This window comes from Genypterus blacodes, unplaced genomic scaffold (assembly GCF_046128005.1).
Source record: "Genypterus blacodes isolate CSIRO-AG114 ecotype Tasmania unplaced genomic scaffold, CSIRO-AGI_Gbla_v1 ptg000133l_1, whole genome shotgun sequence".
NCBI lineage: Eukaryota > Metazoa > Chordata > Actinopteri > Ophidiiformes > Ophidiidae > Genypterus > Genypterus blacodes.
The window spans coordinates 3130609-3149610 of record NW_027466935.1 but is presented as its reverse complement, the minus strand read 5'-3'; the positions used below and the strand labels follow the sequence as shown (position 1 = coordinate 3149610).

The 19002-nt window shown below is 44.4% G+C and overlaps 1 protein-coding gene across 1 annotated transcript; it reads right to left on the bottom strand.

Annotated features, from left to right (window-relative positions):
- kcnn2 (potassium calcium-activated channel subfamily N member 2) lies at nt 1–18134 on the bottom strand. The gene is made up of 8 exons (XM_076164136.1): nt 17331–18134; nt 16820–16915; nt 8354–8772; nt 7965–8106; nt 7652–7762; nt 7371–7498; nt 2489–2558; nt 1–276 (listed from the first exon to the last, which is right to left on the bottom strand). The coding sequence occupies exons 1-8, from the start codon at nt 18132–18134 to the stop codon at nt 1–3; spliced, it is 2046 nt and encodes a 681-aa protein (XP_076020251.1).
- Nucleotides 18135–19002: the final 868 nt, after the last annotated feature.

The following is a 19002-nucleotide window of genomic DNA, read 5'->3' as shown; positions in this document are numbered from 1 at the left end:
CTAGCTGCTCTCAGAGGAGGTCGGTGGTGCTGTGGAGGAGGATCTTCGTCGGGACACAGACTGTGAACGTTCAGGGTTGTGTTTGTCATAAGGCTGCAGCTGCAGCTCCAGGAAGTCCCTGTGCTGCTGGCTGATGACCTGACTGATGAGTCCTGGCAGAGCCTGTAAGTTACTCAGCAGAGTTTCCAGCTTGGTTTCCAAAAGGGCAATCCTCTTCTCCATGTCCTCTCCTCTCTCATTCAAGTCTGATATCATGTCATACATGATGTTCTGAGTCTGGAACAGGGGAGAGGAAACACACTTGCCATTATCATTTCTAAACCAAGGTCAGTTTCTGTTTTAAAGATACAGTATGTTTATATTATATTATTAAGACAAACGATATATTAAAAGCACTATTGGACCATTTTAAACACATTCTGTACGGCAAAAACAAATACATAAGAATAGAACAGGCAATAATACACGTTTATTATCTGACATTAACACAATTTGCCTCAGCTTCTAATACAAAAGAAGCATTAATATCAGAGGTCAATAAAGCATGAAAACATCAGTTATCAACATGTGCGACAATATCTGCATGGATGAATCATCACTTTGTTTCAGTACTGATCTCTACACTACATGTCTCCTGTCCTCCACTCTGCAAGGAGCGTAGGTCAAACGCTGTTAAATAAATGCAACACCACAGGAGGTCATGGGAGCATCAGGTTATGTCATGTTTTTTTTGGTGGTAAATAGGTACAACCTTGAGAAGGAGTGTGAGTTTCCTGTTTGGAAGGGCACGTTTGAATCATTCGGAAGCATTCATGTTCCCATGCAGACAGACTGGAGCACATGAGCCTCGTGACCTTGCTGAGACAGAGAAGGTGGCTGCTGACATTGCACAACGCCTTTATGCACTTCAGGTGCATCAAGCAAATGTTAACAGGGCCTCTTGGAATACAGCTGCAAAATTCCCCAATATGTCACACTGGGATGAGGAGTGGGAATGATGGAGGGGGTTTGCTGGTGTATTATTCCGCAGAGGACTAATAATCCCTGCCAGCCTGGGATGAGGCCATCCATCACTTACCTTGTCCTCCTCTGATTTGAAGCAGGAATAATAGGACAGGTTGCTTTAATGAATCACTGACAACTAAAGTAGCACTGACACTGAGAGCAGACAGGGTTGGTTTACTTACAAAAACAATAATCTACCACTAAACAGCTCTACAGTAACGTGATAGAAGTAAACCTTAATCTCGTTGTTTCTGTGGCGAAGAAATAATAGCTACAAGGCGTAAACAACTGCAATCTGTGTCTGAGTAGTGACAACGTTATATGTTGGTGAACCCAGAAAGACGCATGTAGGTACAAAACACATCTCACGAGCAGAGGGTGGAAATTAAGGAGCAAGAAAGTATGAGGTCATTAGTGATTGTGCCTCTATCGTGCAATAAAAGGCTGTACTGAAAGCATCAAATCATCTAGAAAAGAGGAGGAGGAAGAATAGCAGAGATTGTAGCTTGAATGAGCAATTTGAAGACATATATTACAGCGTTTTTAATAAAAGCAGGAAGATGTGAAACACAACATTCAACAACCGCTTTTTGGAGTTACGGCTGCATGAAATAAACACTCTACTGGGCTTGGAAAGGGAATCAGGGGACACACTGCAATCTGAGGGATTTCACCCGGCACACTGCAGTGCCTATGCAGCTGCCAATGATATGTTCAGCTCCATTTAGCTCCATCTATCCACTGGGAGCAGAGGGATCACTGGCGCCACACTGCCCTCCTATGGCCAGAGGCTGTTACAGCAACGAGGAGAGTGCCAGCTGAACAGTTTGGGCTGTAAGCCATCTTATCCAATGTCACATCCACACTCTTGCTGCTGTTTTACAGCACGAGGTGATTTGGGCCAATGTGAACTTATACCTTTCATGATACGCTGGCCTGAATCCATTTGGAGTGTGGTGCACTTTTGAATGTCAGAGCCTGTGGACTCTCCCTGCCTTCTCTTTCTCTCCCTTTATTTCTGGCTGATTCATCAAATCGCAGTGTGTCTCCCTTCCCAGGTTACTCTGTTTCTGCTGCGTCAGGCTGGCACACCGCCTGGTCTTTCCCAAAGGTTTGTCAGCTTCTGTTTAGTGCTTCTGGAGTCAAACATTAATGAATACATTAGGTAAAAAAACTGATTTTGTTCCCCCCTGATAGGCAAAAGGGGTTTCTCGTTCTCCTGTAAATTGGAGGAAAACACAATTTACACTGTGAAATCAAACCATGTTGTTATGGAAAAACCAAAAGATCCAAATTCCAGGTCAGTGCAGTTTTTATCACCGTCTGAAAAGCCTGTCTGTTTATTTGACACCTGTAGACTTTGCTAGAACACACAGATGATTTGGCGAGTGAGCCAGCATGCATTTAATGAAACAAACTAGTCAGGATAGCTGTCCATCCTAATGTACAACACAGCAGGAAACTGTTTAGTGGTCTAGCTTACCTTAGCAAGGTCCACTAGTGAGTTTGCTTGGTCATTCAGCTTGCGTTGCTCCATTTTAACACTTCTCAATCTGAACACAAGACCATTTCAGAACCCAATGAATAACGCTATCAGAATGTGTCAGTCAATTTTGTGCACACACATGGCATACACACGAGAGAACACTCCTACAGGAGGACATGCACAGGATGTGTGTGTAGAGAATGCAGGGATTGCAAATAGGGGGGGGGGGCAGTCTGTTTGGCTGAGCTGCATGCAAGTGGAAAGGAGTCCCGCAGAGGCCGGGGCGAATGAGACCAGAACGAGGAGAACCTGCACGTCCTCACATCTTAGAACCAACGCAGTTTGTTAAGTTAGTGCTGTGACATAGTATGACATTTGAAAAAGGACAACGGAGAAACATCTACTGTGGTTCAAACCAACATTTCCCATTTTAACGCTCTGAATTATTAATCGTCATCAAACTATATTTTATGGAAGCACACATTTAACCTTTCTGTCGGCCAAAGTGGAATATCTCCTTTTGAAACTTCAACCAAAACAAAATGACGACAACAGAACTGAACTAAAATAAAGGAAATTCTGTTAATATTCCATCACGTGTTGGAAATGAGGCTTCAATAACGTTCATTACATCGTGGCCTTTGTTCCTGAGCTGATTCCCAGTCTAACAAGCCAACACGCTACAGTGCATCCACTCTGCTCAGACCGCGCTTAATAATTCACATTTTCTGTTTAATTAGGCTTCTAAAGGCCGTTTCCCCTCGTGCTCTCTGGGGGGTTAAAAACAGCCAGTGTGCAGTATTGTATTGAGTGGTTCCATGCTTGTGGTTGCGAGGTAGAATCACCCGAGCAGTTACATTACACTGGGCACTGAAAAGGACGCATTTTGATATTAGGATTTTAGGAGAGAAATTCCATAACAGCAATCGAGACGTTAATGCCCGGAGAGTGTGAGAGTGTCGAACTGTAATGAAGACGAAGAAGGGATTAGGTCGGGCCCCTTAGGGAGTCTGCTAATTAGTCGGGCTACAGCAGTCGTCGCGCAATGTCGGATCATCGTTTCGGTTTCCTGAAGTCTGGGCAGACGTGGAGCGAAAACAAAAGGTGCCGGGGAGGGAAGACGTCCCCGGCAGCAGGAGGACAGAGAGGCACTGATCCCAGAGACGAGCACAGCAACAGCACCTCTTTATTATTCAAGTCATCCAGCCAAAAGTGAAAATACAAAAAAAAGAGGACTAGGGCTTGTTTATAAACGATGAGAGATAATAGATATTTGAAGTTAAATGGTGTGTACGACCTGTTAGAGTTACGCATTTCACAGTTGGATGACCAATAGCTGTCAGACGTGGTCGAGGCGCAGGGCAGCTGGAGGTCAGGACGACGAAGGGTACTCAGCCCCCCTCGCTTTTATATTCCAGATGTCCTCTGTCTCAGTCAATCACTGCTCGCGGGCGGCCGGCCTTTTCAATAGCCACTCTAAAGCTGCTCTGCTATTCATCAGAAGGTGTGGGCGGGGGGGGGGGGGGGGAGACTACGTTAAGCTTTACGCTCCCCCCCGGTGTCCTGTTGGCAATGTCACTGGTCCCAATACGTACATTTTGGCTTCTTTCTTTGTCTTTACTGTGTTTTACCTCTTTGTGGAATGAGTCATACTAATTTGGCTTTCATGAGGAAGATTCTGCCGCTTTTGTTTTCCGTCTCTGCGGGGGGAAAGATCCTGACTCTGTGGTCCGCAGTCGTAGCCTCTTGGCCACAAACAAGCTCCCTGAGGCTTAACCTGACCTTCACATTCCTACTCCTCCAATCCACCAGCCCAGCGATAACAAGCACACACACACACACACACACACACACACACACACACACACACGCACACACACTGAATGACGCGCTTCTCCACTTGCTGACATACTTGTTTTTTTCTTAAAGACATCAGGTTGCATACATGCAACATCATGCCTGCGGTGTGGTAAAATGCACCATCCAAAACAAGCTACGGATGTTTCCACCCCCATTGCGCAGAGTATCCCTGACTCTGCACGAGCCTCTCGGTTCATGAATGCTCAACATCTACACGTGCTCGTGAGGTAACACGACACCACAAGACTTCTCTACTGTGTCATCCAAGAGGAAAATGGAGGAAATGTGGCTGCGAATGTAGTAACAGGCGTAACAATGGTTCCACGACTCGAAAGATGACCCCCCCCCCCCTCCCGAGCCCCGCTGAGCCGTGTGAACATGGCCGTTCGGCTGTAACGACAAGACTTGAGGCTTGTACGCTGGCGCTCCCGCTCTCGTAGAGCTCTAGTCAAAGTCATCCTTCGGTACGTGGAAGCAGAGTTGGATTGGAGTTTAATCAGTGGCTTTCTGATTAAAGATCAAATTCTCATCACATCCATGCAAGAATGGAAAGAAAAACACCCTCCATCACCGATAATTGAAATTCACTTAAGAAGCATCTGTTGGTGTGTTTACAATGTGGGCTGTCATGTGTCAAAAGGTGTTTTTGCACAAATTTATAATGTGTTTGAGGGACGGATGGAGCAGAATCAGCCTCTGGTGTGTTTTTGAATCAAATTGATGAGCTGCGTATGTGTGTGTATGTGTGTGTGTGCATGTGTGTGTGTGTGTGTGTGCTAGCGTCTGACAAACACCTGTGGGACCATCTGAGGACGTCCTAATTGAGTCATGTGGTCTCCGCAGTGCCATGAATTTCACTTATCAAATGAGGGAGTGTAATGTTTTTGTTTTTTCTCTCTTTTTTTTTTTTCTTTTGAAGTCACATTATCGGGTTGAAAGACAAGCTGTCGTTAGCATGCACACAACAGGTCTGTATCTACGTGTGAGGCGAAGACTTACTTTCGAGCTCTATTGCATTGTGTTGACACAAACAGGAAAAAAAGGAAACATGAAGTAGACAAATGAATTATCACAACATCAGGTAAACATATTCAGAGGGCAGAAATCTGCACAGTCTGGCTGCTGTAACCCTCATCTCAACCTCAACTTGGTTCCTGACCTATCCTTTGTGCAGCGTTGGTAATTTCTCTGGCTTGAAGAAGGCTTTTAAGTCCTAAATCCTTCATTTCCATACAAGTCCTGACGATACAAAACTCAAGATAATCCTCTGTTTTGCCGCCTGTTAAACTTTAACGACCACAAACTGGCGACAGCTCCGTTTAATCACTGTTCTGCTCTCTTCACACGGGCACATCCTTTACTCTGGCTGATACAGTTTGACCGGCGGAGACACGCAGGCTGACATCTGACTCAACGTTTACGATTGCCACATGACGGGTCAAGGCGGCGTTCCGAGGGAGCAGCATAAACCAGCCTAAAGCCTTCTCCAACCCTCAGCTTGAGTGATGTCCCCGCCTCCGGGCACATTCGCTCTGTATATTTGTCTTATCCTGCACACAGGGTTGACTTTTACAACACGGGCTACAGTGCCCACAAACACAAGCCCAAGATAAGGTCTATAATCACACTCACTTGAGAGCAAAACAGTCTGTGTGAGATAAGATGGAGGTGTGAGGGTGTGAGCTTTTGTCCTTGCACACAGACTTGGACGTGTCTTTTTCCTGCTAAATACTTCATAGATTTATCTCCTAGGGCTTGCCCTTATTAGTCTGTCCTAGAGAGCAGGGGGGGTGGCCATGAGACGTTGTCATCAGCGATGCAAAATCGCCTGAATATGCAGCGGCAAGGGCGTAATGACTCGACCGAGCAACCGTGACGAAAGGCTGTCAGACGGCAACAACAATTCGGGATGCGGGTTGCAGCAGCAGCAGACAATTTCTGTGTTTCTCTGCCTTGAGACTGAACCTCTTAATGTCTTTAAAAACATAAATGCATGTTCAAAAGGTTCATGGGCAAATCAAAGCTACACACAAGAAACCACAAACACCCATTAACATACGTAAAACCACAGAAAGCAAACGTACATACGAAAAGTGGGCATTTTACTTGAGCTTAAACTGCATATTTAGTTGCCAAAATAAGCCACAGAGTATATGTGCTTGTTTGCACTGTAAGGTTGAGGAAAAACAAGAGGAAGGTGAAGCTTAAATCAATAGTGTTTTGGAGTTAGATAACACTTCAGGGGCCCGTGGGGACCCGATAAAGGACTGGCTGACAGGTGAGGATCTTATCGGCCAGCAAATAGGTAGAAACCCCCCCCCCCCCGATGTGCTGGCCCAGAGGTCAGCCGGACATCTGACCCGGAGCACATACACGAGAGAGAGAGAAAGAGAGAGGGAGAGAGAGAGAGAGAGGGAGAGGGAGAGGGAGAGAGAGAGATTGAGAGAGAGAGAGAGAGAGAGAGAGAGAGGGAGAGAGAGAGAGAGAGAGAGAGATTGCGAGAGAGAGAGAGGGAGAGAGAGAGAGATAGAGAGAGAGAGATTAACTCATCTGATTTGTTTTTTCATGGACACATCCCCTGAAACTGAGGCTGCTAAGTACTTATTTCCACGGCAACTGTTGTGGTACGTTTTCCAATTCACATTAAGAGGAAATCCCACTTTTAACAGATCAAATATGATACGAAACCTCTTTTGTCACATCTTATTACAGATCTTCACCTCAGTAAATACAATCTGATGGCAAATTTAGCCCTGAGGCAGCATCTGCTGCTCTCTGTGAGCAGCCAGTCGCTCTCATTATCTCCACATCTACAGGTTTAACAGGTGAAACATGGTCATGAAACGCTGGGATCAGAGATGAAATATATTTGCTACAGGTGTCAAACAATTCAGATTTCAGGTTTGTATCGCATCAGTGATTCAAAGGACTGAGCGAGCTGTGGGAGAGAGAGAGAGGGGTTACTGAGGCGACGGGAGGTCGGTGAGGTCGGGGGTTGGTCAGAGAGTGCGGTACCTACTGGTGAATGGCTTGGAGAAATTTCCTCTGGTGCTTCCTGACTCTGGCGTGGTCCATCTTCCTGACCAGTTTGGTGTTCTTGTAGATGAGCCACGTCTCCCTGAGAACGTTCGCAGCAGTGTTTTTCACCTGCAGGATCAGGACAAGACGTGAGCAACAAGGACACAAGGAGAGGAAACATATGCACCACTCAAAAGGAGATGAGATGAGATGAGACATGAGTTAGAGACAAAGTTATGCCCAGGGTCATTTGGAAAAACATGGACTCAAGCTTTGACTCACTCTTTTTGTTAGCTGGGTGTCCATCATAAAATTATGGACATGTTTTTCAGCTTTGGTTAATTCCAGTTTCTTCGCCACCACAGCCACCACCAAGGCCGTGCAGCCAGCACCCTGTCAGATCACAAGCAAAGACAGGCACAAAGGGCCTTTCATCAGCTTTTAAACTCTCCTTTCTAATACAAAATATGAGAAAACATTAGTTATTGTCACAAATCTTGTTTTTTGTGTTCAATAGTACTACTACTACTCCCAAACACATTCACAAATCTGACAAAGAAAAAGCTATTTCAATCCATCAATCTCCTTTCCTCACCATAATGCCGGTGAGGAGGCAGACTCCTTTCCCACAGTATGTGTTTGGGACCATGTCCCCGTATCCAATGGTAAGAAATGTGATTGAGATCAACCACATGGCTCCTAGAAAGTTGCTGGTTATATCCTGGTTGTCATGATACCTGCAATAAATAATAAATCAACAGCTTGACAGACCTTCATGCACATGCTTCTTTATTCCTGAAACAAACATTTTTATTCACCTAAAAGCACAACATTAAATGTTTTTGCTTTTAAATACTGCACTCTCTTGTCGACTGTGTAAATCATTCAATGGGCTAAGACGTTTATACATTATTCATTTTTGTGCCTTATCTATGTTTAATGCTCGGCAGCCTGGCATTGCGTGAGAAAGGCAGATCTGTGTACCTCTCACAAGCCCTCACAGTCCATGCAGCGATGATCCACAACGAGATGGTGAAGACCAGCAGCACAGTGCCTGGACAGATGGTCATGAGCGTCTTCATCACAAAGCGTGTGTTGAAGTTGATTTTGTTGAGTGCTCCGATGCTGCGGGAGGAAGCATCTGTGAAGAGTTTGCTGTGCAGCAGCATCACGCGAGCGATGAGGTACAGCCGCAGGAACATGGGTATGGACAGGATGATGTCCACGTCTGCATCTGCCTCAGATGGCACATAGGAATAGGCCAGGCGCGCTGTCCAGGTGAAGGTATAGTTCCCTGGGATGGGGTGGATGGCGCACACAAGGATCTCCAGGCAGATGAAGAAGATGCGCTCATATGTCATGGCTATCCTCCAGTCATCTGCTGCATTATCCACCATAAACAACTGCAAGGGTGCAAAGAGTGGTGTGAAGCAAAGCAAGAGGACCATGGTAACACTATGAAAAACACAAGAATAAAGACTAATAATAGAAATGATATCAAACAATACAATGAAAAGAGGGAATGAAAGATGAAACACGGAATAAAAGGATACAAGCAAACACTGTGCCAGCTACATCGTCTCTAAAGAGGTGACAACGGCGAGGCGCAAAGTGCCTTTGATGCGTCTTCAGAGTACTAAAAAATGTTTCGTTTATGTGGGGCAGAATGTCTCTGCTGCGAGCCTCAGAGGAGCGTCCAAACTCTGCAGTCCAAACACTGTGAAGAATGTGGCCAGAAAATGTGGCAGAGACTGAGAGCCTGCAGAGTAATGAGGTGTATTTATAACTGTATACTGAATGGATCTGTGGCATGTGTTAATAGAGCAACAATGAACTCGACACAATGTCTCTCCCCAGAGTTCTATCGGCACCATAACACTATTGTAATATACAGTATAATGTACCCTAAACTTTATAGGACCATTTCAAGAGTAGCTTCTGTGCAAAATAAGTCAAAACACCAGAACTCTGCCAGGAGTTTGTCTTTTTCTCTTTCTGTCTGACATCCATGTGTTACACAAACAGCATGTGGGAGGCATTTTCAACTCTGTCGCATTATATTGATGACAACATCTGCCGCCGCCACACACACATCAGCGTGGCTCCTTATTGCTTGGCCACCCCGACCAGAAGGTAGGGACATTTCGCGGGGGACTTTAGAGTGAGCGGCTTTCATCATCGCTCTTCTTCACCTTGCCCTCTGTCATCCAAGCTTCATCGCCTGGTCATATCTGCCTCTCTCTCCCCCCCCCCCCCCCCCCCCCCTCCCATCTTCGGTAGGAGGACTGATCACTGATGGTTGCATTCACCCTGAACTATTGACCCGGGCCACAGCCGCAGCCAGCGCCGGCGTCATTCACACTTATCCCCTATCCCCCTTACGAAACGGACACACTCAATCTGAGCAGCCTCCTCTCAGCCAGTTTCATACGTGTCGGTGTGCATTGCAGATTAAATACTATCGAGCCGTATTAGCTTCCACTGCATCCGTCAAATCCTTCCTCTCCCTGACATTCCTGCTGACATTCCTCCTCGGCAGCTCCTGCTCCCATCCACTCAATCACCTCAAGGTCTTCCGCCTGTTTACAGGCCGCCACAACTGGCAGTGCATATTTCACGACATGTTGCTGTCAGCACATATTAAGAGAGCTTTCCCGCTCAGCTAAGTGAGGAAGGAAGAAAACTAACGCGTACAAGGAAATCACCCCATATAATGTTCTGCACAGCCTGTAACATTTCTATTGACAAGGATTTCCACTGATTAGTTTGTGTCGTTTGGATTTGTTTGCCTTTTCCATCCAGCACATTACCCTCAAGTGTTTACCCAGGAGAAATACAAAAGCTGTCTCGCACTAAAATATGCTTAATATGTTAATATAGCCAATAACAAGGCCGTTTTAAGAAATCAGATACTTCTATGAGGAAAATATACTCATACACCAAATTGGAAGCACTTGACATAAATTGCCTCTAAACCTCTGTTCGGTTTAATTGGGAATATTTCATGATAGAAAAAAATAAAACAAAGCAATGCAGGAAAGCTAACGAGATCAGTGACCTAGATTGTATATTTAGAACAATAGAGTCCATAAAATGGTCGCTTTCATTCAACTCAGGGGCACAAAGAGGAGCACATTAAAAGTCCAGACTCCCACGTTAGCCTTAAACGCTGATTAGTTGGATCACCACAGGTTAGCGGTCGGAAGCAAAACCAATACACTTTATCTCTCAGAGACACAAACTCATTGAGACTCCATTAATCACTTCTTGTCCTCTTTGTATTGTGGGAATGAAGGTTTTGCTGATACACAGTATGTTTGTCAGTATTACTTGCAAATGCTTCAGTTTCTTCTTAATGTTAGCAACATGCCCAGTAGCCTAAGGCTAGTTAGCTAGTTACTGTTATTGATCGCTAGCTAGCTAACTTGAATGAAATCAACACTGAGGTGTCCAAAACAAGAAGATTTGGACCTTTGAAACAAATAAATTTACAACTTGACGACAAACTGCAATTATACAGCCTTACAAGCACACTGGAAACACTATTGAGTTTATTTCCGCTATATTTTGCTAAACAATCCATACAGTGGGGTGTGCTTGTATACATTTTTCTGTTTCCAGACGTCATTCCTGGACGTCATTCCTATAAATGGAGCGACACTGAGCTCCTTTAAGGAACGACATCTGTCAGAGAAGTGTGTAACTCTAACCACAGCTCCCCTTGTTGGGCGGTGTAATGTAGACATGGAAACACAAGCTGCGGCTCCTCTCCGCCGCGCTCTCTTACTTACAGGATTAGCAGCTGGAAAGAGTTCAAATAAAGCGTTTGTGCAGTCGATTTAAGCTTTTTATTTTCTGTTTGAAGCGACAAACCCAACCTGTCAAGAGCATTTACAAAGTTTGTTACTTCAAAACAATGTAATTAAACATTTAAGCTCAGGTTACACAAGGAAAGCCTACTTGGTGGGTAAAAGCAATTATGGTAATGGATGACCTGAAATACAACACCCAAGGGCTCTTTACCGGTGAGCATCAAATATTCCACGCCAGCAGCAGAACATGGAGTTATGACAGAGAGCAGCAACTGTAGCTGTGTCCCAAATCCATATTTAAGTATAAAGTATAAGCGTGTACTCGTCCTAATAGTTTGTATGCAGCGAATCGTAAAACACACGCATGCAACTTTGGGGAAACTGCTTCTCATTTTTGGCAAAGATTCCTCAATGTTTGGTTTTCCAGTGTTCCTCCTGTCGTCTCGCCACAATTCACTAATTCCTTTCCACCTCTCAAGAACTCATTCTATATTTCCTTTTTGCATCGCATTGTGGGACAGTAGCGTCTACTAAATACTGGCGTCCCTGAGCATTGTGTCATTTCTCCCTGCCTGAACACACTTAATAGTCAATATCCAGTTAAAATTATTAAATTAAATTAATTAATTATTAAAGGCGAGAATGTCTTCAGTGTTCTTCTTGAACTGAACTGTAAAATCCGATATGAACTAGCAGCTCTGTTGCGCGTTCGGAAGCTGGTGGCTGTTGCTTGATGATTGTCATTTTCTCAATTAACTTTTGGATTCAATGGGAAAAGTCAAATCCAGGATATAAACAGATTAATTTCTTCTTCTGTTAGAATCCAGGTATTCTTTCAGTGAAACATGTGTCGTGATAAGACAAGGTGGAGTCCTAGTGATGAGCCATTAATCAACCCCTCGACTTCATATCAGTTACAATCAAGACAGACGTCTCCCCATAAATACTTTGATATGTGATTTGATAGAGTTCTCTTCTTTTTATCCACCTGCTGATCAACTTTCTTACTACTTCATTCATACACACGGACTCTTAGCGAACCAGACAGACGAAGTGACTATTGTAATCAAGTCTGACTGTCCTGTCGTCCCATAGATGCATTCCAGCCTGTCACTGACATCTTGTCCCGATGTCCTCAGAGTCTGTGCTGTCTGTACTGTACTGTCACCTGTGATGTCCGCAGGGTCGGTTACTGGTTTCACGACGTTCAATATAACTAATGGAGTCCAGCTCAATATTTAATCTGTGTAATGTGGAGATGGGAACATATATCTTGTCACAGAGAATGAAATCGCTCTATCTCATTAGGGAATTAGGTTGAGAGGTTCAGCCCAATTAGACATTAATGCAATGCTTTATTTATGATATCAAAGCGAGCTGCTAAGAGGCCACTTTGCTGAGTAAATCTTGAAGCTGAGACAGATTCCATTTGTTTTTGTATTTGAAATTAACTCCCACATTTGCATATATATATATTGCTCTATTAAAGTTAATGCAAAAATCCATCCAGGCCACAGATAAAAAGGCCAAAGTTGTTTTGCCTTATCAGAGCCACGCTGGCACGTTTTAATCAGGTAAAATCAACTGCATGTTTAAAATCACACGCAGAGGACACGTGGTGCAGTAAATGTGGTCAATTAATAATGATTAGGATTCTTAACCCGTTGAGAGGCTGAGTATCCTTGAAACCTGTACGTTCAGTGAAAACATTGAGGTCAGCAGCCAGTGGTGGTTACCCGACTCCGGTCTGGCGTCTCAGGTGGAGGACAGATTTCACTGTGAGAAGTGCAGAGCGTCTCCTGCAGTTACACCGTATCCCTGACACACACACACACACACACACACACACACACACACACACACACACACACACACACACACACACACACACAGCCCAGTCTGATAACCCGAGCCAATTTTGGCTTTTGGCACGACTCGACTGACTTAAACAGTTTAGACAATGCGCTGCTATTTTTTATTTCCCCCTGATTGTAAAACTCAGATACTTTCAAGGCCGTGAAACACCACTGCTGACTTTAATCGCAAACATACATATCAAAGACAGAACAGCCCCCCTAAAGCATTTTCAATTCATTTTAGAAAACTCAGCAAATTTGTCATCATAAGACACAGCGACACAGTGACAGTATTAACGAAAATGCCTGTCGGCGAAAAAGTCTCTCTCTTATGTCAGAAGAAGAAGAAGAAACTTTCAACATGTCAGGTGTTGTCTACTTAGGAAGAAGGTGAACTCAGTCATGATTTGTGAGCAGGCAGAGCAGAAGGATGATGCCGGCTCATGGCTCATATCAGCCTTTGACAATGACAAATCAAAGTCAGGAAACAGACGCAGACTCTGACCTCTTCAATTCCACTTCTCCTGTATAATAAGCAGCTGTCTGCCAGAACTACAAACTCCAATAATCTTAAACATTCCCCAAACTCCTCGGGGCACATCGCCAGCTGTCAACAAACGGGGACTGAATCGGGACAATAACGGTTCAAAACACAGGATCAGAGCTTCGCTTTCATTCTTACCATCTTGACTTCTATCAGTATGCACAAAGCAGGCTAAGACTGTAACAGCTGGTACAAATCTGAAGACAATTATGAGAACACGGACAATCTCTGCGCACTTGGACACCCATCATTGCTATTTTATCACAGCAGATGTATCCCCCCAGAATTACAAAGTCAGCTGATATCCAACATCTGTCTTCAGTGTGACCTGACGGAAACATCGAGTCAGTCTGAGCAGACGAACTTGCCGTGCACTCTGTCATAATACCTTAAGAAATTAGAGGGTGCAGACTCTACTGCTGATTTGACAAGTAAATCAGTTTTATGGGGTTAGAAGCGTTGAAATATTTCATTGTTGTGCTTAATGCATCTGCGTTTGACAGGCGTCTCTGGGTACACATGGGTGTGCATGCATAATCGAGTTCACTGCAGAAGCAAAATTGCCCTCATCGAAAAAGTGTGCTTTGAAATAGAACTGCCACAAATAGCACAAACAATGCACTATAGCTCCTCGGCAAGAGTGGAATAGGGGTCATAATCAAGGGCCATTACTTTATGGAGAACAACATAAAGCGGATATAGACAGAAAAATAGGATATCTTGTTCCAGTGTTTCACCCCGGTGAGAATATTGAATATGGGGTCGATTACTAAAAAGGTTATTTCACGGATCCATTTATGTGTGGAATTCAACGCCGGCAAATTAGATTCTAAGATTTAAAGGTATCATAACAATGCAACGCAAAAATAAACCTTGCATATCTGAGTCCTGAATCAACCTGATCGCTCCTCTGGGATGTTTGAATCCCTTAATGTCAGATCTCTGAGAGACAATCTGACATCCGTGCTATAAGGTCACTTAAATTGAAGACGTGGCTTTACCCATGTGAAGTCATATCACATTTTTATCATATCGCTTTTAACGACATGGGATTGTCACACAGTCTGCAGAAGTAACGACATACAGTATATGCAGGTAAAATGAGATGGAAGCAGAGTGATTAGACTGACAGATTTAGATTTAGTTTCTCCTTCCCTCTCTCTGTCTGTGTGTGTGTGTGAGTGTGTGTGTGTGTGTGTGCATATGTCATTCTGCAGGAGCCAAGTAATGACAGACCAGCAACAGAATGAACAAAAGCCTGGAGGCACGGAGGGGAAAGTAACAGCTGGTATGGTGCAAGTTAAAGTAGAGAAAGCACCAACTGGATTAAAATAGTGAGACAAAGTCAATTCTCCTGCAAGTTTGTTCCAGAAGCTTGCTTGGCCATTTAACACTTAATAAATTAGAAAAAGCACTGTATAATCAACGAGTTAATCTCAAAGTGGAAACAGTAGTGAATGAGATTATGGTAATGCGATGATGTTGACTGATTCATGTAACTATTCAGGCTCGTACATTCAAATAAATTGTACATTCGTCATTGTGCAGATGGGCATCAGAGCAATCAATTCTGGAGCAAACAATTTCCTTAATAAAGTTTTCTGGAGGAAATGTCTTTATCCTGACAACAGCGCTATCTCGGGGGTGAAAGATGTGTTGGGTATTGATGCGCGTGTCAGAGGAGGAGACTGAATCAAAGGGCTCTGAACAGATGAACAGACTTCCTGCGGGGATAATATGCTGCTGTTGCTGATTAGGCGAATGGAGTGAAAAGCTTGTTATGGCGCCTCAAATGAGCTTTTCAGCCCAGCCTATAATGAAGGGCAGGCAGGTGGAAAAAAACGCTGCTTCAAAACCCTTTTTGCTTTATGAAAATCTAAAAGGGTACTCGATAGCTTGTATACCTCTGCCAAGGCTGAAAAAGCCATAAGAAACAAGTATCTCCAGATTGGGACCACATTGTAGCTATTAATTGTCTATTATGTAATTAAATTGGAGTTTTACTTGAGGGGCAATTGATAATATATACTGTATATATATGTATTCAAAAATGTGTCTTGCAATGAAATCCTTTCAAAATTCTGCCTGATACAGTAACCAATATGATGCAAACTTGTACAATGCATTTTAATTTCCGAAGAACTCTTGGGGAATGTTCTGCAGCGTGGACGCTTCAGTTATGCATTGAGTTATGGTAATGATCCCTGCGCATTTGTATCATCCATCATAAAGAAAGGGTTTACAGTGAGACAACTGAAGACGCATTCTACTATTGAGCTATTTCAACAACTGATCTTCCTCTGGGACGTGTATATACCAAATATAACAACTTAGCTGATGACTATAGCTGATCCTATTTATAAGGCCAAAGATAAGGACCCATGGCTTTATCCAAATGGTTTACTTTTCATTTGAACAAAAACAAACCTGGTCTACATCTGGCATCATTCTGCAGGGTAAAGAATGAAGGGGAAAATACTGAGGGCAGATGCAAACAGCTGGCTCAGCTCTTCCTGTGTCGCTACAGGCATTAAAAAAAATCACAATTTTCTTGAAAAGTAAGAAAATCCATTAGTATGATTAAACTTGGCCTCATTGAAGATTCAAGAAAATGCTTGTGCTGTATTTCCTTTCAAGTGAAATTTCCTCTCAGTTGATATAATTAGAAAAAAAAGACCTATCTCAGATAGGCAGAGGCTTCCTGATAACATACAATGCGTCCAGCGGTGTCATTAATTTAGTGGCAGCAATAACTGTACAACAGCAACACAAGTGCTGACTTGCAGGAGGAACACTGTAGGTAACAAAGCTCTGACGCAAGGTCAGAAAATGATCCAAGAGCTGGAATGTCTCAGGGCAGCTGACACCGTATAAGGAGTTATTAATTTGATCAGAATGTAGAATGGAGGGAAAATAAACCAGATTACAATGACAAAAGGCTTGCATGTGGTCAATACTTAGAGTTGGGTCAGATGATCCCTTAAGGTTGTAACCATGTTATGAGAAACAATAAATACACAGGATGAAAAAGGAAATCAAATTAAAAATACTAACAGGAATCGTTAATATAGGAACATCTTTGTCCACACATTGGCAAAAACTGATTGCTTTCGCCAAACTTTTTTTTTTAAACATATGATCCCAATCCATTGTCTGCCTATGTGGAATATGTGAAGCAACATAGCAGAGCAACAACCACTCAGTATCATTAGAGGAGAAACAAAAACAGCGTGATTACCTGTATCTCTCTGGCATGGTATATGATAATCAGCCCCAGGAGGATGATTGTAGAAAGGCTTATCAGGCATTTTAGAGCTAATGAATACAGGGACTCCTGGAAGAGAGCAACAACACTAAAGCCAAACAACACACAAGATCACCAAACAACACACATTCTGTTAGATATGTGAGGTGTGGCATAAACAAAACATTTCAGACAGAATGCATGAATATAAATGTGTGTGAGCTGCCAACCAATGCTGAAATGTGATACCCCCTCCACCCCCCACCCCCCCTTTGCACAATGGGGTTCCCCCACCGTGGCTGGACAGCAGTGGGCCTGTTTGGGGCCTGCGTGTAACGGGATCATATCACTACACGGGACAGTTGAATAGTGAGCCCACACCTGTGCTAAGCTGACTGGATACTTTCAAGTGTTTCCCGGCTGGAGTTTTCTCAGTCAGTCGTGTATATGTGTGTGTGTGTGTGTGTGTGGGTCTACGTGGGACAAGCATTGGTGTTATACGCACCTTTCCATAGGCTCCCCACGAGAGTTCAGTCTCTATAACCATAACAACGATCCCAAACATCCCAAAGATTAAAGCATAGTCGCTGAGCCTCTTCCTCTTCTCAAACAGGGCCCTCCTGTGACCCAGCTTCTCCCCAATGTTCTGGTTCTTCTTCTTCCCCGATTTGCCGCCGCCACCGCCGCCTCCGCCGCCGCCCCCTCCGTCCCCCGATGCGTAAGGCATCAGGGTGGTGGAATTGTTCTCCGGTTTGGATACTAACGTGTCCGACGCATCCGCGGCCGAGATGGGCTGCAGCGGCTGGGACTCGGAATCGAACTCGTGTATGTTTCTGCGGGACGAGCTCAAGTTGCTCAGCGGCCGCATGACGCCGCCGTTGTATCTGCAGCTGCTCATGGCTATTTCATTGTAGGAGTTACTGTCTTTGTGGCTGCTGCCCAGGCTGCCCCGCTGCCGATCGCGGCAATGCTGCTGCTGCTGCTGCTGCTGCTGCTGAGGAGGAGGAGGAGGAGGAGGATGATGATGTCTGGATGAACTACCATGACTAGATGGCGTGAACTCGTAGACGCTGTATTGACAACCTTGCCTCGAAGACGTCTCGGAAGGTGTCTTTAAAGTTCCCACAGTGGTCGGCGACGTCCCTCGGAAGCTTTTCCTCGGCTCACAGGTGCAGTGGTTGCAGGTGCAGCATTGGTCGTGCTGCTGCTTGCCGAGGCGATCCTCCCGCCCGCAGTAATGCTGGTACTTACAGTGCTGGAACTGCTGCTCTGGGAAGAAATCGTTCTGCAGCTGCAATGGGGTTTCCATGTCAGTGCTGCCCGTTTAAAGCAGCAGTCAGGTACCACACAGCACCCGTCGAAGGGCGTTATGGGACATGACAGGACAGGGACGGGGCGTGAATAGACCCATTTCGGCTCCGGTAGAAAGTGAGCGGAGCCTCCGATTGGGCAGCGGGGACCAAAACAACTGGCCTGACGTCATGAAAAGGTTGCAACCGTCGAATGTGAAACCCAAACTCACCCCCAGGACCGAAGGCAAACACACATTGAGGGCTTTGTGACATACTGGAGATCCGCCTGCACTTTGACACGCTCGCCTGTAGTTAAACTAGGCTGCCGAGTGTTCAAACGTTTATCTCAACGATCAACTTTCTGCGGTCAAAGCAACATGTCTTAATCAATACATGAAGCTATAGTGTGTAGAGGAAGTGCTAAAGACTCAAACAAGACAAAGAAGAAAACAAATTAATACATGTCAATATGAAATAACATGTTCTATATTTTTTCAGTTGTTCGTATGAGAAATGTGTGTTCGGGTCAAATAGGGTTAATTAAGGATTTGGAGGATAAAAGTCTTTCTTCGTTGTGAGATACTGACACACTCATGAGGGTGATAAAGGTTTTACACAAAAACACCAACTAACCAGCTTTATTCATACATTTGTGACTGATTTCCACGCTCACACTTCACAGGAAACACGCGTATAGTTTCCATATCAAGGAGCCGATTCCCTCCATGCTCCTCTGCCTTCATGCGCCCTGTAACCATGTGATCATGCGGGCCTATATGTTGCACCTATACGGTCAGAGCTGGTGTCTGCAGCCACAGATTGATGCCACCGACGGTAGCTCTGATATTAATGGAGGTGAAGAGTTATATCACCCCGAGGAAATAC

What these genes read in the sequence shown, in the direction of transcription:
- kcnn2 (XM_076164136.1), bottom strand. Translation starts at nt 18,134, where the DNA reads ATGGAAACCCCATTGCAGCTGCAGAACGATTTCTTCCCAGAGCAGCAG. An exon ending in ACCATGCCAGAGAGATACAG is followed by an intron (nt 8,773 to 16,819) that starts GTAATCACGCTG and finishes GCACCCTTGCAG; the next exon opens with TTGTTTATGGTGGATAATGC. An exon ending in CACTAGTGGACCTTGCTAAG is followed by an intron (nt 277 to 2,488) that starts GTAAGCTAGACC and finishes CCCCTGTTCCAG; the next exon opens with ACTCAGAACATCATGTATGA.